We start from the raw sequence: 26,260 nt of genomic DNA on the forward strand, positions 1-26,260 counted from the left end.
TCTGGCCATGTGGTTGTTATGTATTTCCTTGTACACTTTCCTTGCATTACATTCCTTTTTCGTGCTGGTGCCCCAAACTTGGTTTCATATATTCTTTGTTCCCTGAGAAGAATGCATTGGTCTTGTGTGCCCTGTCCTTTGTTGTTTTAATTTGAATTATTTTGCAGACATTATTTCACCCTTCAGCCCACTACTACGAGCTTTGGGTTGACAGGCTTTCTTGCTTATTGTGCTTCAAGGTGCTTGATGTACCTCATGGTGGGCCTCAGGATTTCTTGCCGAAGGTGCTTTGGGCACTCCCTGGAATACACTGTGAGAACAGTAGAGAAGGAAGGAAGGTGTCCTAAAGATGATAGGATTGAATTCAGTTAGCTCTCGTGCTGCTGAGTTTTCCTTCTCTGTGCATAATTTTCACGGTGCACACAGTCGTTAGCTGCAGCATTGTTCATCGGATAAGTGTTTGCTTCTGTCTGCCATGCAGTCTGTTGGCAAGCTTGGTGTGTAATTGCTGATTGACCCCAGTATTGCGAATGAGGCTGTCTGCTTGCCTGGTCTCTGACCTTCCTGGTTTTCTGGCGGTTGAGTTTGATGAACTGAAAGGAGAAATGTGGAATAGAAGAGGAATTGCAATTTTCCTGCTTGCGATGATGAATCCCTGTGTTTTCTCAGGTCCCACTACCTCGGGCACCCCGATTGTAACAGTGTCAAGCACCCCTGCCACACCAACATCACCTGAGTCACCCTCCAGTACCACGTCTGGCACGACGGTCTCCAGCACCATCATCAGCAGCACCACGAGCACCACGCCTGTTACTGGCACTCCGTCCTTCAGCCCAACTACTGTCAGTACATCCACACCCACACCAACACCCACCACCTCGCTCACACCTCCAACCACAACTACAGAAGGTAATGTCTGGCCACGTGGTTGTATGTTTCCTTTTAGACTTTCCTTCCAAGATATTCATTATTGTTTAGTTGTCCCACGCTATTTCTCAAGCTTTTTATTTATCCCTGCGTAGAATGCATTAGTCCTGGTAGAAAATGCTTTTTTCTTTATGTTTAAGGCCCTGTAGAAATTATTTTGCCATTCTGCCCACTACAACCAGCTCTGTGCAGTCAGGAATTCTTGCTCTTTCTGCTTTGAGGTTCTCAAAGTACCTCGAATGGGCCCACAGCATTTCTTGCAGAAGGGAAGGGAACAGAGCATGAAACAGTAAACAAGGAAGGCACCAGAAGATTATGGGAATGAACTGAGACGGCTGAGGGGCTGCTGAGTTCTTGCCTTGGATATTTTAGGCAGTGCGTGCAGTGGTTAGCTGTGTTACGTTTGTCATTGTAGAGAGGTTTGCATCTGTCTCCCAGGAAAGTTGAAGGAGTACTTGCTGTGTAATTGCTGAATGAGGCAAAACTTGCTTCTCTGGTGTCTGAACTTCCTGGGTTTCTGGCAGTTAAGTTTGATGAACTTTAGTGGGAAACGCTTAGATGAAGAGGAAATGTATTTTGCCTTGTTGCAATGATGAATCCCTGTGTTTTCTCAGGTCCCACTACCTCGGGCACCCCGATTGTAACAGTTTCAAGCACCCCAGTCACACCAACATCACCTGAGTCACCCTCCAGTACCACGTCTGGCACGACGGTCTCCAGCAGCACCATCAGCAGCACCACGAGCACCACGCCTGTTACTGGCACTCCGTCCTTCAGCCCAACTACTGTCAGCACATCCACACCCACACCAACACCCACCACCTCGCTCACACCTCCAACCACAACTACGGAAGGTAATGTCTGGCTACGTGGTTGTATGTTTCCTTTTACACTTTCCTTTTTAGATATTCTCGAACCCTGACATCCTAGGGTAATTTGCTGTCTTTGCTGTTCTTTGTTTCCTTTTTGAGGGAGAGGTTAATTTCTGTGTATGCCTTGTCTTCAGCTTTCTACATTTTTGGTGACCCTGTCTAATTGCTGAACATTACTTAAATGAACTGATGAGCAAAACTTGTCTCAATTGTTTCTCTTTTGGATTTTTTTTTTTTTTTCCTTTTGATAGGATTTTTTATTGTTTGGCTCTTCATGTGGTTGAAATTTTTTTTTTTTTCTAGTCACAGCTTGTTTACTTATGTTTGTTTGTATCTGCTTTGATCTGGTTTTATTAGTAGTGCACAGTCTTGTCCTTTAGCTGGAAAGAGTATCTTCCTTGGGCAGCTTGTTATTCAAAGGCAGAGGACTTTTTTTTGTGGATTTTTTCTTTCAAGTTCTTTTGGTTCATGGCTTTTAAGACCTTCTGTCATTTTTTCTGTAGCCTTTTTCTTGTATGCTGATGGTTATTCTCTTTCAGACCTGTCTTCTTTCACCCTGTGTTATAAAAAAGCAAACAGATTTTCCTGTTTCTGGTCTTTTTGTATAACCGAGCATTTGTTACATGCTTGTTGACAGCAGTTCTGAAGGGTCCTGCCTTAAGGTGTATTCCTTGGGTACCTTCGGAGAAGGAAGCTTGTACTTGAGCTGGAGTTTACTGGCATGGCTTGGGCAGGTGTGAGAGAGTGGTTTTGAAGACCTGAGAGAAAGTATAGAGTTGAGTTTGCTCTTTGAGCTTCTCAGTGTCAGTCAGACCAGTGGCTTGTATTGAAAGCATTTGTAGATTGTACAGGCACCAAGATTTCACGCACTGGGAATTGTTATCTCTCTGCTTTCAGAGTAATACACTCCACCTCCATAACTCTTACCATTCTATCCATGCCACCTGGTTTTTGTTGTCTAGACTTGTTATTTTAGGCTCTGTTGTCATTTTCTATGAATGCCCTTGCCTTGTGCTTTTTCTATGACATCAGAGCTGGTAATAACCATTTAACTTTGTTTTTTTAGGGATGTCTTCGTACAGCAGTACTATTCTTACAGGTTCTTTTAGCACCGAAGGGACAACCACTGTGATGGAGAGTTTTTCAACAGCTTCTGTTTCTACACCCATTAACACACAAACTGCAGGAGCATCCTCTCCATCATTGACTCCATCTGGCAGTATGTCACCACCTTCAGTTTCAACAGTCCCATCGACAGTCACAACATCTGGAACAACTCCTACAAAGTCTTTTACCACCACTTCAGGAACAACCTCTAGTTCTTTTAGTACTGTCACTGCTACCACGATTACCATGCCTGGAATTGTTTCCTCTGGTTCAACTGGTACTTCTGGGACAACTCCGGCATCAAGTACAGTCACTGTTTCAGGAAGCTCTACGTATAGCACAGTTACTACACTCAGTACTTTAAGTTCAACTGCCAGTTCCAGCTTTAATTGTACTATTTCACCTAATGAAACTTACGCGGTTAGTGAATTTAATTTTGTGTATTTTTAACATTGTGCTTTGAAGAGAGTCTAGGTACGTGTTTAGAGTGTGTGTTTTAATCTGGATAGAAATTAACTGTCTGTTCATTTTGTTTGTTCCGATTTTCTTGGCTATCAGCTTGACTTCCAGTAAACCTTTATTTTATAGTTTATAATGATTGTAGTTATTCAAGGACGGATAGTTTTAAAACATCTTTATTCAAGGTGTTAGATAACAGCTCAATCCTTCTCTTTTTCATCAGAAGCTTTTCTGAGAAGGAAACCATGGGCTAAGGGGCACTAAACTCTCTTTGCTTATTTCTCCTTTTTAATAGGTCCAGTGTGTGATGAGAAGTGTGTTGTATTTACAGTACAGCCCAATAAAATAGAGGGCTGAATTAAGTCTATCTCGGTTTAGTCTGATTGCAAGAGCTAACTTTGAAACACATCACCAGATTTAATTTTCACAGTTTTTCAGAAAGTTTGCATCCCAAATTGTTGGTTTTCACTGTAGCTTCAGCAGATGGCTGTGGAACAGAGTTGATCATATCCTGTCTTTCCCTGTTGATCTAGAGAGGAAGAGTGTAGGTGATGAAATTAGATAATATATGTAACTTTTAGACAAATGAAACTGAAAAAAGCAATTCCCCTTTATGGTTACTGGCTTAGCTGTTATAATTATTCATTTCACTCAGCAGCTTAGAACAAATCTAGCTTTCAGGCCTTAATGGTACTGAATGCTGTTCTTTCCCAGTTTCAAACTTCTGTTGGGAAGAAAATTGCCAATAAAGTGGTGCTTTAAAACTTTTTAGGAGGTATTCAGCCATGAATGTTAAGTCTGACTCAATCTCACTGCTTCATAAGGCTCCCTATTTTTTCTCTTTCCAAATACAGCCAGGTGAATCGTGGTGGCTGTGTAACTGCACCAAGGCTATATGTGTAGAAAACAATACTGTTGTGCTCGTTCCGGTAATCTGTGAGCCTCCTCCTAAACCCACCTGTTCCAATGGGCTTGCTCCTGTGCAAGTCATCGATGATGATCTATGCTGTTGGCACTGGGAGTGTGACTGTAAGTATAATATTTTATGGAATTCTTTATTTCCTGCAGAAGGGTAGGAACAGTACAGTTTTAAAGAGCAGCAATGTTTATTGGGGGCAAACACTGTGCAAGATGTGCTCCTGAGACTTCCAGTGTTGGTTTGTTTAGAGTGCTTCACTGGTTCGTTTTCACTAACCTGGGGCATTTTACTTTGATTTCCATTATTTCTATGCTACTGTTTTGCCTGTAGAACTATTTGTTCTCTTAAGATAGGTTTTAAAAGTCCAGATGCAGACATCTATAGGCTACAAATCTGCGTATGTCTTAGTTGTCTAGACAATCTGTAAACATCCTTCTAGGGCGCGATTAATTCTATTCTCTGTTGTCATTCAGAAATAAGTTAGATAAACAGTCCCTGGATTTTTTCTATTATTGATAAGTTCTAGGAAAGTGCTCATGCACTGACAGATATACGTTAAATATTTAAACTCTTTAAGTTAGAGTAGATGGATCCCACACACACAGATTTTGTTTGTAGTCTGATCAGATTGTTATCTGATGTTCTCATAAGTAGCTAACCTGGCTGTATGTATTTTCAGGCTACTGCACTGGCTGGGGAGACCCACATTATTTGACTTTTGATGGATTGTACTACAGCTATCAAGGGAATTGCACATATATTCTTGTGGAAGAGATTGAAAAAAGAGTTGATAACTTTGGTGTCTATATTGATAACTACCATTGTGACACAAGGGATGTAGTTTCCTGTCCACGAGCACTCATTGTGAGACATGAGACTCAGGAAGTGCGCATTGTAACTGTGAAACCAAATACCTTGGAAGTAGAGGTACTGGAAAAAGTCACCTTTGATTTATTGACAGTGATATTAATAAACTATCGAGCTCATAATTACGTTCACAGCATTAGGAGAAAATTGGATATTGAATGTATATTTTAGGTTTTAATCCAGTTTGGTTTATTAACTAGTATTGCATTTAAGGGATGCTTTTCTGAATCTGAATACTGGGAAAAAAATTCAGCAACTCCTTGTCTTTTTTATTACAAATCTTTCCAGTGTGATCTCTCTCATAAATGCATAAACGTGGATGAACTGCTAAGAGTTAAGGTTATAAAAGAAATTTATTGATATTTGTGTTAGAAAGGAAAAGATTAGATTTTGAATGGGAGGATACGAACTAGACACTGCAATTAAAGAACTGGGCTTAAGCATTTTAAAAAAACAATTCTTACTAGCTTTGATTGGTGTTACTTCTATAATTTTTCAGAGAAGAGTCTCTTATGTGTTTAATTGATAAATATAATTTCCAGCTTTGGGGATTCAAAATTGACTGAGAAGTGTTTAGACTTTTGTCAAGTTTCTATTGAACATTACTGCGTAGGAGTATTACAAATTAGGTTGCAGTAAATGCACCACAAAAAAAGGTTTATAGTATCCTGGACTGCATTAGGTAGTACTCAATGTCATAGTCACCCTAATAAATATGTAGAGCATTTAAATTCTGAAGTGTATTCTGATTTATTAATGGCTGATAGGATGTTTTTGGCTTGGAGAAGGCAAGTTTGACTTTCCAGTATCATATAAGGGAAAACAGGGACACTTGTTATAAACTAAATATCTTCACATTTTTATATCCAATGCAAAGCAATGAACAATAGTTTTCTAAAGTCAAATGAAATGTATGTCTCTTTTTTGTTTTCTTTTATTTACTAGGTGACTGTAAACAAACAGGCCGTGGCTTTGCCTTATAAGAAATTTGGCTTGAGCGTCTATCAGTCAGGCATAAGTCGTGTAGTGGAAATTCCTGAACTTAAAGTGAATGTGACCTTCAATGGTTTATCATTTTCTATCAGAATGCCCTATAGCCTGTTTGGAAACAACACTCAAGGACAGTGTGGTAAGGCTTATTCTTACGCTTTTTTTTGTACTTTCAGAAATCTATGAACATGATAGTGCTGCTACATAGATGAATGGCATATTACAATGAATCTGTGAGTGATTTTTTTCTCCTTTATTTTAGGCACTTGCAATAACAACACAGCAGATGACTGCAGGTTGCCAAATGGAAATATTGCAGAAAGCTGTGAAACCATGGCAGATCATTGGCAAGTGGTTGATCCCTCCAAACCACAGTGTTCTCCAGGCTTAATTCCTACAAAAGCACCTAGCACAACAGCAGGGCAGCCTTGCAAAGAATCTTCCCTCTGTGAACTTCTTTGGGGAAGGTAGGCGTTCCTCTGGTGTTTATAAGCGTTTGATTTTTAAGATTGGTCACAATTTTGGGGTTCATTTCTCAGTAAAATTGCTTCTAATTATTCTTCAGTCTCTTGTAGCTCTTTCTTCTTGCTGTTTCTTTTGCTATTCTTAAATGTCATCCTTTGCTGATGTATTTTACCCACAACCCTCTGGCTGCTACCTTAGCCTTACTTCATGCTCTTATATCCTTTTGCGCTATCTGTCTTCCACTCTCCCACTCTCTGGTCTTTGTCCATGTTCACTTAGCAGCAAAGAGAACCCAGCTGAAAAAAACATCTTAGTTTTTTGAACCTAGTAATTTTGAAAAAGTAATTCAGATAAAATCTAGTTTGAAAAATAGCTAATTAGTACACTTCATAATATTAATGTAGCTCCTAGAGTGAAAATATTGGTGCCTGGGTGTTTCATAGCTGAGGGGGAGAGTGTTTTAAAGTTTGTTGGAAGGTTACAATCTAGTCAAATGATCTTAGTGGAAATCTGTCAGTAATAATCCTTGTTCTCATCTCCTTAAGTGTCACTTTTGCCACAGTATAACATGCTAAGCACATTGGAGAAGTTACGTATTATTCAATAACTAATAATGGCATATGTTTCTGTTTTTAGTGTGTTTGAGAAGTGCCATGATGTTGTTAAGCCTGATAGATACTATGCAGCTTGCGTTTTTGATAGTTGTACGCTTCCCGACTTAGACCTGGAATGCTCAAGTCTGCAGATCTATGCATCTGTCTGTGCTGATCAAAACGTCTGCATTGACTGGAGAAGTCATACCAATGGTGTTTGCTGTAAGTATTTGGGCATTTATCATGAACTGTGTAGGGAATCTTATACTGAATGTACGTTTCAGTTGTTTCAGTTCAAACCTCAGGAAGCTGGTGCTAGCAGCAGCAGTAGCTGCTGAAGCATGTGAGGTGCCTTGGGGGCTTCTGAGGAGCTTTCTGAGCTGCTGCTTTGTGTAGAGGGGCTGGCTGGCACATAGCAGGTCTAATGAAAGGGCCGACTGAGAGTGTGGGAGCTCTGGCTGCCCCAGCTGTCAGTTCCCAGGGATCTTCATAGAACCAGCTACTACAGAACTCAAGCAGCCAGGACTTTCCAACAGTTAGGGGCATCTTTTGGGATGTCTGTCTTCTTACTGAACTGATATGCAAGTAGGGGATGCATAGGCAGTGGAACTGATGTCATGTGCCCTGGGAAGAATACAGGGACAGTGCTTAGATGGAATCGGGAAAGCTAAGGGATAACTGGTGTTGAATGTAGCAAGGAATGTGAAGAATAAGATGGGCTTCTACAAGTATTGCTTCTCAGAAAAGCCTCACTTTTCTCTGGTAATCTCTCTTCCCACATCTCTCAATTCCTGGAACCTCAAGGCAGGGGCTGGGGTGTTAAAGTCCTTTCCACTATGATAGAAGAGCCAGTTTGAGACCATCTGCTGAACTGGAATGTACACAAGTCCATAAGACCTTATGAAGTATATTGCACAGGAAATCGTCCGATGTAGTTGCTAAACAACACTCCCTCAGATTTGAGAAGTCATGGTAGTTAAGAAAAGTACCAGTGCTAATCAGTGATATAGACAGTGGGACTGAGTGTACCCTCAGCAAGTTTGCAGATGATACCAAGCTGAGTGGTGCAGCTGATAAGTCTGAGGGAAGGGATGCCATCCAGATGGACCCTAACACGCTTGAGCTCTGGACCTATGGGAGCCTCATAAATCCATTGAGGCTATGTCCTGCACCTGGGTCAGAACAGCCCCCAATATCAGAACAGAGTAGGTAATGGAATACTGCATCTGGAGTACTGCATCCAGTCCTGGAGTGCCTTGTATGAGTGAGGTACATGGCTGATAGAAGTGGGTCCTAGGAAAGACTGAAAAAATGATTGAAGGGTTGGAGGACCTCTTGTGAAGAGAGTGTGAGAGAACTGGGATATTTATATACCTGTATTTTGCAGGTATTGGCAGATGACTCTTTTATTTAGTGTAATCAAAGGAGAATAGGAGGGTAGGAATACATTCCTATTTGAGAACTTATACAAAAGAAGCTGAAATTATGAAAAAAATTGTAGTCAATATATTGCTTCCTGGCTTTATCTCCTTAAATATAAATGATGGTACTGTATCTCTGTGGCAAAATGGCATGAGTCTGATATCTGTTTAACCTCTTAGCTTCTCAAGATTGTCAAACATACATAGGCAAATGAGTAGTTAATGTTTAAGTTCTTGGCATAAGATCATGAGAACTTTGTATGATATTCTTACGGGGTACTTCCTCTTTTTTATTTTCCCATTCCAGCTTATGAATGTCCCAAACATAAAGAATATAGAGCATGTGGTCCTACTCAGGAGGCAACCTGCAAGTCAAGGTAAAGAATTCTTCCACTGTTAGTTACATCTCATAAAACTGTTCAGCCATATCTGAAGCATAGGTGGCTGAGAAAAATCAGCCAACCTCCTGTCATAACTGTCTTATTTGTTACCACTGTTCTCTTGATCCTAAATATAGATGCTTGTACTCATGTTGTTTGACTAAACTGAACACCTGACAACCTGTAAATCTCAGAAGAACCAATTATTTGCACTTTATTTTCAGTAAATGGTTATTCAGCTTAACCTTCCTATGTGTGCCTATGATAGTAAGGGTTTTCCTCTGAACATTTTGTCTCATACAGTCCACAAAATGGAACTTCAGTTAAACAAGTGGAAGGCTGTTTCTGTCCTGATGGTACAATGCTGTTTGACTCTGGTGTGGATGTCTGTGTAAACACCTGTGGTGAGTTTTACTTACTTCAGTTGGGTACTTATTTGTTTCCTATTTTGTTTTGTTCTGATGCATACAATGTAGATCTGTATATGATATCCATACAACATATAGTGAGGATATCTACTGTTACCTGATTAGTAATGCAGATTTATTTTGATATTTTCACAGGCTGCGTTGGATTGGATATGATACCAAGAGAGGTACGCTGCCATTTACTTTTGTATTCTAAGGCGAGGTTGGGTATGGGGAGAAGAAAGTAGTCTGCAGTTTTGTGGTTCCTCAGCTTTTTTCATTCCTGTTTTTACTTTTGTTCTTTTTAATTGATAAATATACAATCATTCACTTTATTTTCTGTAATAACAGTTTGGAGAAAAGTTTACAGCAAACTGCCAGGACTGTATTTGCCTGGAAGGTGGAAATGGTATTGTATGTGAGCCTCACAAGTGTACTGAACAAAATAAGAGGAGTTGTACTGGGAAAGGCTTCTATGAAGTCAGTGAAGTCAACTCTGAAGACCCCTGCTGCCCCATTTTCACTTGCAGTGAGTTAATGTTTTTTTTTTTTAACCCTTTCTCTATTTTTTTAGGAACAGAAAGGAAAAGAGCTAGTTTAGCATCAGAGATCTGAAATAGGGAGCCAAGAAATAATGTGTTGTTTGTTTTTTTTTAAATCAGTTTATCCAGTGTTAAATAAAACGTTTTTTAATATTGCTGTGGATAATACGGATAAACATAATGGAATTTTATATTCTGGGATTCAGCATAACTGCATCTACAGTTCTTGAGTTTGAGGTTTGAGTAGAATAAAATTTTTTTCAAACAAAAGTTCAGTTGGATCATAGAACTCTCCGTGGCTGTATGGTTTTCATTTTGTAACAGTTGCCTACAATCTTGGAAGGAGAGAGAGGGAGAGACCTGTAGAAGTTATCCACTCTTTCTTTGCAAATAATTGTGATACTTTCCTTACAGTAGGTAATTATGTACTAGAAAAATATATATAAACGAGTGCAGTTTCCAGTCCAGTGACTGGATTTACTAGGAAAAATGCATCCTCTAACTTTTTCCTTTTGGGAGGGTCCCTAGCAATGAAATAGTGCTTAAATGGGAACTCTGAGAGATACCTTTTCCTACCTGTGATTTAATATACTTTTTGTGTTATTCCTTTTTTTTTTTTTTTCCAGAATGTAACACAAGTTTGTGCACAACTGAGCCTCCCAAGTGTACATTGGGATTTGAAGTTTACACTTACATTCCCAGTGATGAGTGCTGTCCTCAGTACCAGTGTGGTAAGTCTGTGGTTTACTGATACCATGGTATTACAACTGTGAGATCAGATAGAGTTCATGCAGCTTTCCTGGTTATAGGTGCCTGTAAAAACAGCTACAGAATTACTGAGATTGTGGACTCAGCTTAACATAGCAAAATGTCTTTGTTAATGTATCTAGGAGAAGATAGATCATTGATAATTGATACAGGAATCTTCTTGTAACTGTTATATTGATATTCTTGACTGGGAACTGGACTGTGTATGGTGGATTAAATCTTCCTCCCTTTTTCACATTCAGTATTTGTTCTTGTACTTCATGTATGCCACATCTGCTATCAGAAATGTGGAATGACCAGTGTATTTGAATGTGAGCATTGTTATTCACTGTGGAAGAAATGAGTGTACCTAGAGTTGGAGTAAACACTTTTTTTCTGTCATGTAACTGCCTCACTCCTTTCTTGTTAACAGTTCCCAAGAACGTTTGTGTACATCAGAATGCTGAGTTCTTGGTGAGTTAATATTTCAACAGTCTTCTGAAAATGCTTAAAAGACCATTCAGCATACTTCAACGGAAGTGCTATAAGGAAGTTTATCCAGTAGAAAAACAAAATCTTAGAAATTTTCAAAATTTTTCAGGGTTTTATCAGCTTAATAATGTTCAAATATTTTCCGAAAGTGTTGCTGTGAATAGAGAGTTGTTTTTAAATGTCAGTACCAGAGAGTGATTTGGCTTCAGAGTGAAGCGTTTATACATTTTTAAAAGTCAGTCCATGCTTACTGTTAGCACTTTATGTTAATTTTAGCCACTGCTTTCAGAAATAAGAAGATTTGTAAAGAAAGGTTATTCTGAACAAACATAGAACCCTAATGATTTCTTTAAGGTCTAGTGACTATTTTCTTGCATATATTTATATGTAATATATATGTATGCATATATATATTTATATGTAATATATATGTATATATATATATGACTCCTTTGCTTTCAATATCTGAGTTTATCTTTGCTATGTAGGACTTCAACAAAGACATGTGAAGTTTAATTCAACATTAATTAATTAGATTTAATGAGACTGCATGCGATACCATAATGAAAGCAGTAATAAATGCAGTCAGATTCCATTAGTTGGTTACTACAAACTTTGTTTACTGATACCATGGTATTACAACTGTGAGATCAGATAGAGTTCATGCAGCTTTCCTGGTTATAGGTGCCTGTAAAAACAGCTACAGAATTACTGAGATTGTGGACTCAGCTTAACATAGCAAAATGTCCTTGTTAATGTGTCTAGGAGAAGATAGATCATTGATAATTGATACAGGAATCTTCTTGTAACTGTTATATTGATATTCTTGATAGTTAATGTTTAAGTTAACTATCTTAACTTAAACATTAATGTTTATTGTCTTCATAAACATCTAGACAAATATATTTCCGGTGGTGTTTATGATGGATTCCTATTCTATTGTTTGGTTTAGTGGTTTTTTGGGAATTAAAGAATGTCTGTCACTTGTTGTATCTCATTAATATATGAACCTTTGTTTCTTTAAATTTATAGCCTAATTCCTCAGTCTTCATTGATAAGTGCCACGATTGCTTCTGCACTAATGAAGTTAACATCAGCACTCAACTGAATGTCATCTCCTGTGAACATATTCCATGCAATACTTATTGTGAACCAGTAAGTGACAAATGTGAAACTAACAAACAAATATAACACCCATGTACATAAAAAGCATTGTAATCAATATGTTACATGTGTTACTTATGGGGAGCTGAAAGCAAGCATACAATTAAATCGTGGACACTGACTGTCCTTGAGCAATCTATTTTGTGTAGCTTGACAGTGTAACCATCAGTATCCAGTTAACCTTGGGAGGATTAGCTAAGAAATATCTTTAGTGCACTTGATGGAATGGTACTTAGTTTTTAGTTGTACTTAACGTAGTGTTTCTGCTGATTCCATCTGTAGCCTGCTTTTTTTTTAACTTTTTAAACTTCTTTTTTGGTGGACTCTAGCACAGAAATGCACATTTCTAGAGTGTGCTTCAAGGCATAATCAGTTCATGGGTCAGTGTGTTTTCACTTGTTTCTCCACAGTGCATCTATCAGTGCTATCATTTTTATCTAATTTTAACATCTAGGGATATGAACGACAACACGTAGAAGGTGAATGTTGTGGAAAATGTGTGCAGACAAAGTGTATTATACATACATCACATGGTTCCAGTCTCATATTGAACGTAAGTGTGCTCTACATGTTACCTCTACCAAATTTGTCAACTTCCTCTTTTCAAAGAGAAAGCTTTCTGTAACTTTGCATCTGAAATGTCAACAACATACCTAAAGCAAAGACAATCTGCAGTATTTTGGCCTGAGGGAAGTATTAATGAAATCAAATTTTCTGAAAGACTTTTTCTGGACTGACAAGCCAGTAATATCATGGGAAGGTTTTTGCAGATTTATTTTATTATTTAGTGGTGATTAGAAGCTTGAAGTTTTCTCTGTTATTTAGTTTCTGTGTAGTGAAGCATGTTAGAAAACTCTGCAGATGAAACAATTTTATTGCCTGGATCTTTCCCCAGGCAAAATCCATGGACACAGTGACTTTGCTATTATTGCTAATGTACTCTAAGTAGAGGGATTTTTCTTTTTCAAGGGAAATCCCATGTTAAACTGCAGATTCTCTCTACTTGTTGCATGCTGCAGTGTACACAAAAATCTGTATTCAAAATTGCTGTTAACCTAAACATAATTGACTGAGAAACAACATGAAAGTCATTTGCAGAGAAGAGGAAGATTTGTCTGAGCTCCCTTCACCTTTTCGTATTACCTTTTGTATTTCATTTGCAGCCTGGAGAGTTTGTAAATGATCCTTACAACAACTGCACCATTTACAGTTGTACAAGTCTCAAGAACCAGCTTATCTCTTCCACATCTGAGATTACCTGTCCTGCATTCAATGAGGAGAGCTGCAAACCTGTAAGTTGATGTGGAAAACTGCCCTCTACGTAATGCATAAATTACTTCTGTTTAGTTCAACAACCAAACTACCAATGTCTCCATGACTCTGGTGATCATTCTGCAAAGTTTCTATCTCAGTGGCACATATTTGTTTCATCTAAGTGCAGACCTACAAAGTATATTTAATCAGATAGCTGACTGAGAGTTTAAGGTTCTTCTGGCAAATCTCAGTAGTCAAAAAAAAACAACTGTTCAGAATTCAGATAAAAGTACTTGCTGATTATTTTGTGAGAGATCATACCTAAAAAAGAATTGTGGTTTTTTGAATGTCACAGAAATACAAGCTGTCCAGTCAGTAGGCGGTAACACTATGTATCATACAAGTATATAAAAGAAGTCTCTGAGAAAATATATTTTTAATTTTTTTTGGAATAATGGTTTGATGATTATTGTAGACTTCCTTTAAAATTTCATCTGTATTTCCACAGTCCTCAGTAAATTAATAGATTTCAAGTCTGGTATAGACCATAATGTTTGTTTATTCTGGCAAGTGCCAGAGTTTTAGCTAGTAATTTCTAGCCATTGAAGAATTGCTCTTCTCTGTTATTGGCCTAAAAACCTCTTTAATACAGGAAAGAAAATAATACCATTTTTCCTGTCTTTTTTTTTCTTCTTTTAGGGGACTGTTACATTCTTACCTAATGGTTGTTGCAAAACCTGTAAGTATGTCAGTATACCTGAATTAACAATACAGGAAATTATTTTTCTCCTTATATCAGCCAATTTTATTATTCAGAGTCTGATATGTTTGTATTTAAATAGGTGCACCTGTATTTATGCTTGTTACTGTAAGCATTCAGTGCCCAATCTGTCTGGGAAGGTTTAAACTGAAGCAGAAAGACTGAACTTCAGGGAAAATATGGAGCTATTTCACTGGAAGTATTTGCTGATCTTTCCATTTAGGTGCACTTCTGGATAGCCCCACACCATGTTCTGTCCGTGAAAGAAAAGACTTTATCGTCTATAAGAACTGCCGTTCTCTGGAGAGAGTTGTCCTGACTGAATGTGAAGGAACATGTGGAACTTTCTCACTGTAAGTAAACTGATTGGACAATGAGATTTAAATTCTGCCACTGACATTGTTTATGTAAAAGGAGCAATAAATTGATGGACTACAGAACAACAGAAGACTTGAAACTATCAGCTCAAACTCAGGGCACAAAATAATGAAAATTCTGACTCAGCAGTTGATTCAGTTTAACAAAAAGCAGAAAAGGTTTGTAGACTGCACTGGGATTAAGACAGCTATGGCAAGTTCTATCTGTGTTAAGAGATGACTCGTCTTTCGTTTGTGTCAGCCTGTCTTGGATAGAAGTCACTGCAAAAGAGATCATGGATTATTTCCTGTAATGTCAGTGAGACCAGAGAGCAATCAATCCTTCATAAGCTAAAAAGCTGCCTCTCAAGAGTTAGCATATAGAGATATACATTAACATATGAAATGAAATAGACTATCTTTTAAAGAAAGTTTCAAACATGCACAATATTTATACGATAAAAAAGTGAGAAAACAAATGCCTTAGGAGTAGTGTTGGTAGAGTAGTTTCATTAAATGTTACTCTCTGTAAATCTACAATAAAGAGGCTAGTGTGACACATGGTATAATGCTATTAAAACACATTAGAATAGGATAATTCTAAATCCCCAAATAAGCTGTCACTTACTGCCTGTTGCTGCATATACCATTGGGTACCTCACATGAAAGAAAACTGGCCTTTACTCAAGATTGAACCGCAGTTAGCCAGAGGGTTTTATTAATATTTTCAAACACCTCACAGTCTTAGAGTCCTGCTGGAGCTGCCTCTGCATGCAAGCATAAGAAAAAGATGGTTCTTGGCACAGTTTATGGCCTGATATTGACAGATTCTGCATGTTACATTGTTATTTGGAAAGATGATGGACACAGTGCTGCAGAAAACATCTTTATTGTGAGATAGCAACAAAAGGAGCTGCTGGTTCCTCTTCCTCTTAACACTTCCTGTTTTGGAATATACGCTTTGATTCATCTGATAAAATTGTAGCTCTTCTAGCCCACTGATATGATGCCATTGTAGATGGCATTGTAGCCACAAGTCTATGTCGTTTTCTTTCTCAGCTCAGGGCTGCATCTGCCCTTTGTTGTTTGATCCAGTGTGTTTAGCATCTCTCAGTGCTGGGATGATGAGAGGAATATAAGGAAACTGAACTCCTAGAACTCATTGTGTTTCTTCAGTAGGACCTAGTCTATAATAAGATGTATGTTTTACAAGAAAATCTCATCCAAACGCAACAAATTTTAAATTCATATCGTTATAACTACTGCTCTGTCAGATGAGCTTAGGACTGTTCATCAGCCCCAAATATGGCTTTTTTGCATACAGAACCAAACTCCCACAGGAGTCCTGTACCTGTCTTCACTCTCTCCTTTGTATGCTGGCTTCTAGCGCAAAATGATGTTGCCTTTCTCCATCTTAACAGGTACTCTGTTGAGGCCAGCTCTATGGAGCACAGTTGTTCCTGCTGCAAGGAAGTAAAAACTAGCATGAAGGAAGTGGAACTGAAATGTCCCTCTGGAAAGTCAATTAAACATAAGTATGTGTATGTGGAAAGCTGCGGCTGTCAGGACACTCAGTGCATAACCTCAGAATCTAGTGAGTCTCGGAGCACAGAAGAAAATGATGAGAGCACTCAAAATCACAGGAAAAGGGCCATCGGCTTAACATCAAAATGAAGCAGAAAAAAAGCTAACAGCTCTCAATTAAAGGATCTGTGCACCACACTGATCTTCCTTGATAGCTTTTGAACTTAGCTTTTCCCCACTACTTTATCCTGTATGTTCTCCGATTATTTTTAACACTGCTCTATTTATTTGTGTACAGAAGTACAGTGAACTTTCTTCCAAGTTGCATACCCCTCTGGATCATTTTTAAATCAACTTATTTTCTCTGAATGATTAAAAGCACATTTAAAAAAAGCATGGGTTTTGTGCTTATTCACGTACTATCTAGATGAGCTTGAGTTTTAAAAGAGAAGGAAAGTCTTTTTTTTTCAAGTCAGAGGAAGTTTGTTGATGTATTTTCAAAACTTTTGCAATATCAATTTGGAACTCTCTAAAAACTGAACTATTCCTGTCTGGAGGATCCTGTCTGGTGGGATAAAAGTTGATTGTGACTGCCGAATCTGAAGAAGAATAAGAAGAATAATGCATCATAAAATTATTCAAACGACTCTGAGAAACTTTCACTCTAGTTTGGCACCAGGTCTCATTTTAGCAGGGCTGTGTGTTAGAACAGTCTCAGTTCATCACAGTTACGTCTCTTCACAAAGATAGTAGTCCTTTGGCTTTGAGAATATGAAATTCATTCACATTGTTTGAACTTTGAAGAATATATAATTAGTGCTATAGTGGGAGGTCTTCAAATTTCCACCTCCACACAAAGGATGTCCATATCAAGGCTTTCCCTACATGAAATGGAGTGACATAGCCATTTTCAACGTTCATTCATCTCATACCAAAGGAGATTCACTGAATTGCATTCTGAAATGCCTATTTATCTGATCTCATTACAAAGGTAGCTGAAGGGCATTAGCTGAAAGCCAGACAGCTCTCTTGAAGACAGCTCAAGTACAATTAGAGTAACACATACTTGCTGTGTGCAGGCATTGCATTTTGTGTTATTTTTGCCTCTATTGATGAACAGTAGCTGTCTTAACCTTCTGAGAGCTAAAAGTAACTCTTCTTGTGCCACCAACTTGAATACAAGCATCTTTGCTACCTGAAGTACTAGAACTCTTGATGCCATTTTGTGTTGCTATGAGCCCTGCTGAATGTGCTACAGCTTGAAAAACAGAAAACAGTAGGGATGTACAGAAAATAAGACACTGGACATTTTGCATCCTCAGAATACTGTCTTTATAGAGCTGGGGGGAAGCGATAGCTGATCTGAGAAGAAGGAAATTTACTCACTTTAAGTAGCAGGCTCCAACTCTGATGAAGCCTGATTTCTACTTCAGTGTAGGATTCTAAGGATTTCTGTCTCTTGGTTCATTGTAAGATGTGACTGAGAATTTTCTCCTGGGGCATTTATCAGTTCACTTTCTCTGTTGTCTAGCAGCTTCTGTGCTGGCAGTACATCCATTCTCTTCCTTGAGTTGTTTTAAGACCACTTGTTTTAAAATCTGATGATGTCTGGCTTCATTTTTGCAGCTGAATTTGTCTGGAGTCAGTCAGTAGCTTCTGGAGACAAGCAGATGCATGGCATAAGCAAATTTGTCTTGTTTCCTATGAAAAAGACAAACTATTCCAATTCTGTAGTGTCATTTTAATGCCACTGCAAGGTTTATTTTGTCCCTCTTAGTGATGGGCAAACCAGTTCTAATTACGGAAGTTAAAAGCTTCTGTGTAACCAGTATCACTGCAGATTTTGGCTTTGCCACTACAGGGCAGTGTAAGGCTAAGAATGAAAAATGACTTCAGGGACAAAAAATCCTGCTGCTTACAACAGGGAGTTTGTATTTTACCAGGTAAATAGGTTTAGTTCTGAGAATAGTAGATGTAGATATTTCCCCACTGAACTTATATACTTTTAGTAAGCATTAAAATAAATCCTTCTGGTATGAATGTGCACAACATGGTGCTCTTGAGGTCCCTTCCGACCCCTATGATTCTATGATTCTTTACAGTGCTTAGGAATTCAGCAGCCCCTTTGGTTTTGCTGCTGGGTCAGTGCTGCCTCTAAGCAGGTTCCTGAGAGCAGGTGTTGTCAGAGAATTCTCACTTACAAGTGCTTTGCAGTTCCAGGTCAAATTGTACGTCAATCCTCCTTTCTGCACTCTGTCACCTCAGAACTTTGCAGTTCAGTTCACACGTGTATTATAGTGGATGACAAGAGAGGAAGGAAAGAAGTATTAAATGTGCATATCATCAAAGAGAGTAATAGTGGCAGTGAGCAGTGGTTTTGGTCCTTCCCACAGTCTCCTTGAAAGCAAGTGGCAACATGCCCTTCCTGACCCACAAAGTATTTAATTTCTTAAGCAAGAACTGTTGCATTGGCAGGATACAGTCATCCTTCTTTGGAAAACCCAGGAGGCTAACTGAACACAAAGCTGTGTTAGCCCATTAAGGGGCTACAGAGGAGGTATTGGAATCTTCTGATTCCAAGCAAGACATAAAAGGGCACTGACTTTGCAAAAAGTATTGGTACTGGAAGAAAATGAGCTGTCCTCCAAGAATTTCTCTGTCCTTCAGGAAGTTTGGAGTCCTCCAGAGTCTAGCAAAGAGTGCAGCAAAAGCTCCAGCAGAGTTCAGCTGGGGGTCAGGTTGGCTGAAACACTGGTGTGTCTCCATATCTGAGAACCATGTTCCTCTCCTCCTACACTTTTTATCTAATTCACCACTTCAGTTGGTGGCAAAGAGCTTCCATTAGGTTTGTTTCTTACTTTTATTCTCCAGTTGCTTACTTTTGCTCTGCAAAAACAGGAAGCATTCTTGAGAGGCAAGTGGAACTTTCAAGGGACCAAAAGTAGAGCCTTAGCTCTTGCCCTACAAGAGCTGCTTGGTTTGACCTCACTTTGGCATACTTTCCCTAAGCTGGAGACAAACAAAATTCCATTAAGCATGGGATTTGAATATGAACCTGAAGCCTTCATTACAGTGCTTGAGCCTGCATGGCCATTCTGGTGAACGAAACAAAAAAATCATAGCTCTCTTGTGATTTGATCACAACACAGAATTGATCATAGAATCACAGAATTGCCTGGGTTGGAAGGGGCTTCAAGGATCAAGTTCAACCCCCCCTGCCACAGACACACAGGCTAAGGGAAGGAAGGGCAGATAAGGGCAGGCTGAAATATCCTAAGCAAAGACTAAAGCTATAATTTATCCACAGCAAGATCATTGCCTTGCTTGCTAGAGGTTGAGGTTTTGAGTCCCTGCCTCAGATTTGCTCAGACAAGTAATTCCTAGGCAGAAGCAGTCTTACAGCATAGGCTCAGCCAAGGAGACTGCAGCAGAATGCTGAAGCAAACCTGAGTGGGTTGACTGTAGCTCACAGTAGGTGCCATTGCCACATGAATAAAGGGCACTGCAGCAGGGGACCTCTAGCACAGCTCTGAAACATTTGGCCACTCTGATAAGCTGAGGTTGTACACAAGTATTCCCTGAATCTTTTTTACATGCTTCCCTGGAGGCAAGGTGATTGTGGCATGCACCATGTCTGGAAGTACATGGGTTATTCCCAGTTGGTGTCTTCTCCAAGGCAGTTTTAATCTTGAACAGTTTCTTCCCAGTTATCTGGAGCTACTGTGGCAAATCAGTGCTGTTCATATGACTCTACCAGTAACAGAGGGAGAACTTCTCAGAAGGTTTTCTGTTAAAGTGAATGCAATTCTTTCATGAACCATTGCTGGACAACTGTTTGGGCCAGAAAGGCAAATGCTTGTTACTGGTGTGTAAAAAATCACTGCTGCTCTCTGAGCTGACGTGGATGGGATTCAGAAGTGGAGGAAAAAACCCTATACAAAACAAGAACTACCTCCTGCAAAGGAAAACAAATAAGAGATTTCTGATCGAATTGCTATCTTCTTTAATGATGTAATTTAATATTAGGACATAATCATTTTATGCCATGGGAGAGGAAGGGCAAGATAGAATTTTCCATATGTTGATTGTTGAACTGTACTTTGCTAAACCAAACTTAATTGAACTAAGCACATGGTACTCAGCACATAAACCCCAATCAAAGGACTTAAGCAAAGGCAAAGCCCTGAGTAAATAATCATGTAGTTATGGTGCTTGTTATACACTGTTTGAGCTTGTGTAGCAAAGCAAACTCAGATACTGTGAAAAGAGGAGGCAGAGATAGATTGACAAACTCTAAAGTCATAGGAAAGAAAACTGTAGCGAACAAAAAGCTGAAATACTGTTGAATAACTGTTGAGCTGATATGCAGTTTCTTATGTTTCATCTTCTAACAGCAGTTTTGGAGAGTGGGGTGTATTTTAATGGAAAACAAGTTCTAATTCAGCAGCCCCCTTCCTAAGCCAGATTTCCTAAATCAACTCAGTCTTCCTAGGCTACTGTAAATCTCTGTTCTCTTAACTGGCAGCCTCACAGACTAACTTCCAGCCAGGCTATATAAGCTTTATTCCCATCACCAATATAGAAAATCATGATACCTTTTTTTTCAACATCACCCTTCTAACTGGGCTTCCTTTAACATTCCAATTTTTCAGTATTCATATATAAAATACTTGAATTCGTTTTACAAACTTGTCTCTAGAACAGTAAAAAGACCTACTTATACTTTTTTCTTATTCTAAGACTTAAACTTTGAGAAAACTCACAAAAAATAGCAGAACTCAATGTATTTTTGATATTTTTAAGTGAAACAACTTCCACATTGAAGCATATTTTTGTTGTAGACTAGTATAAAGACAGAAAATGTTGTATGTCACATTTGGCTATGCTTTTGGCTAGCCCCCCTCTCCACCTTCGAAAAAGAAACGTGTTCTCCCAACTACTGTCAGTCTACCTTAGTTCCATGAGATCACTAATCTTCCAGTGAGAAGAAATTCCACTTCAACACAAATGATTTCTGGGAGGATTCTGTTTTCATTTATGTAGTAGACAAAGATCACCTTCTAAGAATGATCCTGGAAATTTATTCCTGGACCTATTGTAGAATCATAGAATCATTAAGGTTGGAAAAGACCACTAAGATCATCTAGTCCAACTGTCCACCTACCACCAATATTGCCCACTAAACCATGTCCCTAAGTACCACATCTACGTGTTTCTTGAACTACGTGGTACATTTGGCAGGTAAAACATTCTCATTTGCCTTGAAGGCTAAAAGGAAGGGCTAGTTATGAGTGTCAGCTATGCTGATGCTGGTCTTGATTCAGAGAAGCAGCAGAAAAATAGACTTTTCCCAGGCAGCTTAGTCTGACTTAATGACAAGAGAAACATCATGTTCTGGCAAGATTTGCAAGATGTGGGGAGGGAGGTGGAGAAGAAAGCTCTTCCTTCTTACATAAGTGAAGAAGTATATATCCAACTACCCTAGAAATCAAGTAGAGCTGGGGTTGATGTTGCTTCACGCAGCTCTCTTCTTAAGCAGTAACAAAAGCAACAGGAACTCTGATCAAGGAACACAGCTTTGCACAGTGCCCGTGACCTGGCACTGCAGTGACATTTCAATAGCTTGTCTCTTTGGACTAGTGTAGCTGAGGACTCTTTGCTCTTTGTTTGCAGTATCTGTGGGAGCTGTACACTCCTGCTCCCTCTTAAAAACACAGATGGCCTGAGGGCCTTGAATAGGAACGTAGTAAGTCAAATCCTGCATTTCTTTGGGCTTCTAGTAACTTTCAGTGTGGTGGAGTTGGTGACTGCATGCGTAATTTCATGTAATTTCACAGTTATACTGACTTTGGTATTAAGTATGCAGTGGCCTTTTCTGCATTGTCTTGGCATCTGTGAGGGAAGAAATTGCTTTTACTACAGGGAGGGGGTAGTGTTTGCTCTATTCTGAAACCCATGAAGTTGTAATTCTTAAAGCAGAATTTTCATATCCTCCCCCAAGTGGGTCCAAGGGTTTCTTTATTCTGATACTCCACGTTTTTCATCAGGAAGGTTGTTTAAAGAAAAATCTTTTGGTTAGAGCAAGCCCAAGGGCTCCTGATAAGATGGCTTTCTGTGCAGAGAGTTTTTCTTAAGTGAGGAAGTGCCAGTAGGTCAGTGAGACCTGTGTGCGCAAACACCACTCAGCCATGTCGTTGCAATCTGTGGATATGGATTTTGAAAGATCTACATCTTCTTGGGAAAAAAAACAAAAACAAAAACAAAAAAAAAGCAGAAAGGAAGCAGCTGAACTGATTCCTTGCAAAATGGGAGTAACTGATGTCCTTGATCAGTTCTGGAAAGGTCAAGGAACCCTATAAATGAGATGAGAGGTTAAGGAGTTCTTTTCTTGTTGTTTTGAAGCAAAAAATATAAGAAAACACCCACCCATCTCCTACCAAAATTGAAATACCAAAGGCATTCTTCATGTGTTTTGATAGACAATGAACTTTGCCTGTTAGAACTTTGCCTGATAGACAATGAACTGCCTGTTATACCATCAGCCAGTTCAAACTGTGTGATGGATACAAACTTAACGAACCAAAGGTAAATAAATCTTTGAATCTTCCCTAAATTTTATGGGATTATACCAAGGGCAAAAACATAATCCATGCTGAATTATTCTGGCTGCTAGGAAGGTGCAAAAGATTATTGTAACCATCAGTTATATGCAAAATAGTTTGCCAAATTTATTTCAGATGTTATCGAGTCAGCACGACAGGGCTCGATACCAATTCCTATTTAATCGTTTTCCTAGCTAACTTTATCTTCTTGATGAACTAGATAGCATTTCTCTAGTTATCATCTAGGCAATGCTGGTAAAACGCAATTTCCCAGTGGACACACAGTGTAAGAAATGGTACAGTTACTTTTGCCTGGAAAGGCCTGGAATGCTAAGGGATTTCCAGGCCAAAACCTCTAGCACTTGAGTTCACTCAAGACAGAGAATTAGAAATGTCGTGGTAGCTTTGATAGTTACAGTACGTATGGGATCACCCTTTGAGAGAAGGTTGCAATTCGAATGCAACTGCTAGATGTCAGCATAGTTGCTGGGTACGAGTGGTGTTGACCCCTAAGATGCCTCCAGTTTGACTGCCCCTTTACCAAGCTTGTGGGATGTGAGTCACTGATGTATTACACTACCTTCATGACGGTTTATCTCCAGTGAGTCAGTGGCGATAAAGAAGCTGAGTTAATATTTACCAATTGCATTTACTAAAATCACATACCCCTTAGTGGCAAATGATCCATGAAATGGGTTGTAAAGAGGCCAAAAGGAATTGTTCTTTTTGATAGTACAGCTGCACCTGAGTGAAGGCCTCATGAGCTGGAGGGCCCAATAAAGGAAGGAAATATTTTCCCAGTGTTTCACTATAGGGGGATTAGTTATAACTTGCATGCCTGCCGTAGCAACAATTGCATGGCAACAGACCAACATATTCACTAATTACGCGTTGGTCCGAATTTTCTTCCTAAAAGCTACCACATATTCCTTCTGAAACCCTCAGTGTTGCTGCATTTGCCTGCAAAAATTTCATTTGAAAAATGCATTTATCCTTCACTTATCAGTAGCTCTAAAATGTTTACAGGGAACTGGAGCATCCAGTGATTCCCAAGGAATGTAGCCCATGTTCTCTGCAGAGAAGCTGACAGCAGCAGCTCTAGTTAGTCACTGGCAGGATCTGTGCTCACCAAGAAATGGCAGAGGAATAGCAAATTTGACAGAGCAGACAAGCAGAGGTAAGAAATGATACACAGCAAAAGGATTGGATCTCCTGGGTCTCTGTTTTTTTGCAGGAGGGATCAGCCAGGTGTCTGATGCTACTTCTGAATGGAGCTGAAGTAGATGGTGGTTCGATGAATTGTTTGTTTTGTTCTGTCTGTCCCTTGGTCAGCATTGTTAACGTGTGCTGCTAATGTTCCTCCCACGTCTATATGTGCTAACTGGGGCTTGAAGGTAAAATCATGCTTCAGCTCATCCCTCCCTCCCACTCTGTCATGCCCCAAACCTCATGTAAGAGACAGAGGGCTGGAAGCTGTGATGGCACGTCTCACCATGTCTTTGTCATGAAAGGGACACTCTAATCTGAAAGGTATCTTTGGCAATTGTTTTGTAAGTGGCTTATGCTGCTTTTACGCTACCCATCAGGGATAATGGCATTTTGTTCTGAAGTTAGGAATCAGATCTTTGGGTTCTTGGTTGTTTTTTTTTTTTATACTCTCATATCACCGTGAATGAAATAGATGTATTGATTGCCTATATGGGAATTGGAAAGGAAGAGGACCATGATTTAAAAACAAAACAAAAGAGCAATATCTTAACAGAGTTCTACATGCAGGTTTTGAATGTAGCCTTGATTTGGAAAATCAAGAAGGAGGCTCCATCAACCAAAACTCGATCTGAAAGTTACCAGAAGAGTCTGCTGGCTTTGAATGTTACTGCTGCACTGTATGGGATTTCAGGTTATCCTCATAACTACAATGTCATATTCTCACATGTTATTTGCTAGGTATCCTGTAGTCCTACATCATAACTGTTAGGGTGGAGAAGAGTGGGAAGGAGGATTAAAAGGAAAAGAAACAGAAATCTATAACTTCCATCTCTGGTGCCGTGAAGTCTGTCAGTTTGTACAGCAGCCAAAATGGCATGGCTTCAAGAACAGACTTTACCTTCCAGTAGTGCCCTGCCTCGAGTGCGTCTGACAATGGAATTAATGAGGCACAGACAGTGGGAAAAGGGTAACGTGAACTCATGTTTCATGCACTGCACAATGCCCTCACCTGCTAGTGCGGGACTTTCTTAAGAGCAGCAGCAGCCGCAAATCTTTGCCTGGCAGATGTTTGCACCTGAGTAAGTGGCTCAGAAATGTGTGAGGGGAATGACTGCAAGACCTGAGGAGTAGTATTCAGACATTTAACTTTGTTCACACCAGAAGGCTTGGTGAAGTGGTGAGCTAGGCACAGTCCTTAAGGCTCACTGCCTGCCAACAAGATAAAAGTCTGTGGGCTGCTCAGGCATAAGGACTTGCAAAAAGGCTGAAACCTAACTCCACTTCAAGCCACATTCCTGCTCACTTACTTTTGGGTGTCATTTTGGCACTACTGCATTCCCAAAGGAGAATGGAGCAGCTGAACATGTAGGAATGTCTTTTCTGCTTGTTTGACAGATTTTTTTTGTCTGGGTGAGAGGCTTTCTGTCCCTCAGAGGTGGTTCCACCTACAGCATGGGTCAGATGAAGGACAGCTTGTGCCAACACATCAAATAAATGTCCACAGGAGTCACTAAAGTTCCTGGCATCAAACATCTATGACAGGATATTTAATAACTATCCTATAGTAGAACATAGATCTGATCATAGAATCATTTGAGTTAGAAGGGACCCTTAAAGGCTGTCTCTTCCAACTCCCTTGCAGTGATCAGGGACACCTACACTAGATCGGGTGCTCAGAGCCCCATCCTGCCTGACCTTGGGTGTCTCCAGGGATGTGGCATCCACCGCCTCTCTGGGCAACTTGTGCAAGTACCTTACTGCCATTGTAAAAATCTTCTTCCTATATCTGATATAAATATTCCCTGCTAGTTTGAAATCATTTCTTCTTGTCATGTTTACTTCTCCAGGAAGACCTGTTAGTGGCCTTTTAGTACCTAAAGGGGGGCTATAAGAAAGAAGAGGACATGGCTGTTGTGACAGGACAGGAGGAAATTGTTTCAAACTAAAAGAGGGAAGATTTTGATTTAGATAACATGACTGAACCCTCTGGATGTTTTATGGTTATGACTCCTTATGAGTGTACGCAATGCCTGACCTTAAAATATTTTTAGTTGTAACCTTTCGAAATATATTCATCAAGATAGCAGAAGCGACAAACTCTTCCTTGAGCTGGAGGACTGCGCTGATGTGCAGACCAGAGAAAAACTGTAAAAAGTGGCAGTGGTTGCTTGTTACTAACCCAGTGCTGTAAAAGAAAAAACAA

The 26,260-nt window shown here is 39.4% G+C and overlaps 2 protein-coding genes across 2 annotated transcripts in view; both read left to right on the plus strand.

Moving 5' to 3' along the window:
- MUC2 (mucin 2, oligomeric mucus/gel-forming) overlaps nt 1-16,731 on the plus strand; it is a 65,994-nt gene extending 49,263 nt beyond the window's left edge. Inside the window, exons 54-73 of the mRNA XM_065755598.1 lie at nt 670-909; nt 1,542-1,781; nt 2,866-3,326; nt 4,220-4,394; nt 4,964-5,211; nt 6,097-6,280; nt 6,404-6,608; nt 7,243-7,421; nt 8,928-8,997; nt 9,304-9,404; nt 9,564-9,595; nt 9,759-9,936; nt 10,576-10,680; nt 11,130-11,170; nt 12,221-12,343; nt 12,807-12,905; nt 13,516-13,644; nt 14,306-14,345; nt 14,590-14,719; nt 16,144-16,731. Coding sequence (XP_065611670.1) covers nt 670-909; nt 1,542-1,781; nt 2,866-3,326; nt 4,220-4,394; nt 4,964-5,211; nt 6,097-6,280; nt 6,404-6,608; nt 7,243-7,421; nt 8,928-8,997; nt 9,304-9,404; nt 9,564-9,595; nt 9,759-9,936; nt 10,576-10,680; nt 11,130-11,170; nt 12,221-12,343; nt 12,807-12,905; nt 13,516-13,644; nt 14,306-14,345; nt 14,590-14,719; nt 16,144-16,396 — 3,233 coding nt within the window. The 3' untranslated portion in view covers nt 16,397-16,731. The remainder of the gene's footprint in view (nt 1-669; nt 910-1,541; nt 1,782-2,865; nt 3,327-4,219; nt 4,395-4,963; nt 5,212-6,096; nt 6,281-6,403; nt 6,609-7,242; nt 7,422-8,927; nt 8,998-9,303; nt 9,405-9,563; nt 9,596-9,758; nt 9,937-10,575; nt 10,681-11,129; nt 11,171-12,220; nt 12,344-12,806; nt 12,906-13,515; nt 13,645-14,305; nt 14,346-14,589; nt 14,720-16,143) is intronic.
- Nucleotides 16,732-24,887: 8,156 nt separating this feature from the next.
- Nucleotides 24,888-26,260, plus strand: part of LOC136060550 (mucin-5B) — a 42,761-nt gene continuing 41,388 nt past the window's right edge. Inside the window, exon 1 of the mRNA XM_065755195.1 lies at nt 24,888-25,024. Within this exon, the coding sequence (XP_065611267.1) occupies nt 24,928-25,024 (97 nt within the window). The 5' untranslated portion in view covers nt 24,888-24,927. The remainder of the gene's footprint in view (nt 25,025-26,260) is intronic.

Source organism: Cyrtonyx montezumae, unplaced genomic scaffold (assembly GCF_038088225.1).
Source record: "Cyrtonyx montezumae isolate F1298 unplaced genomic scaffold, pur_monq_1.0 scaffold_10, whole genome shotgun sequence".
In the NCBI taxonomy this organism is placed as follows: domain Eukaryota; kingdom Metazoa; phylum Chordata; class Aves; order Galliformes; family Odontophoridae; genus Cyrtonyx; species Cyrtonyx montezumae.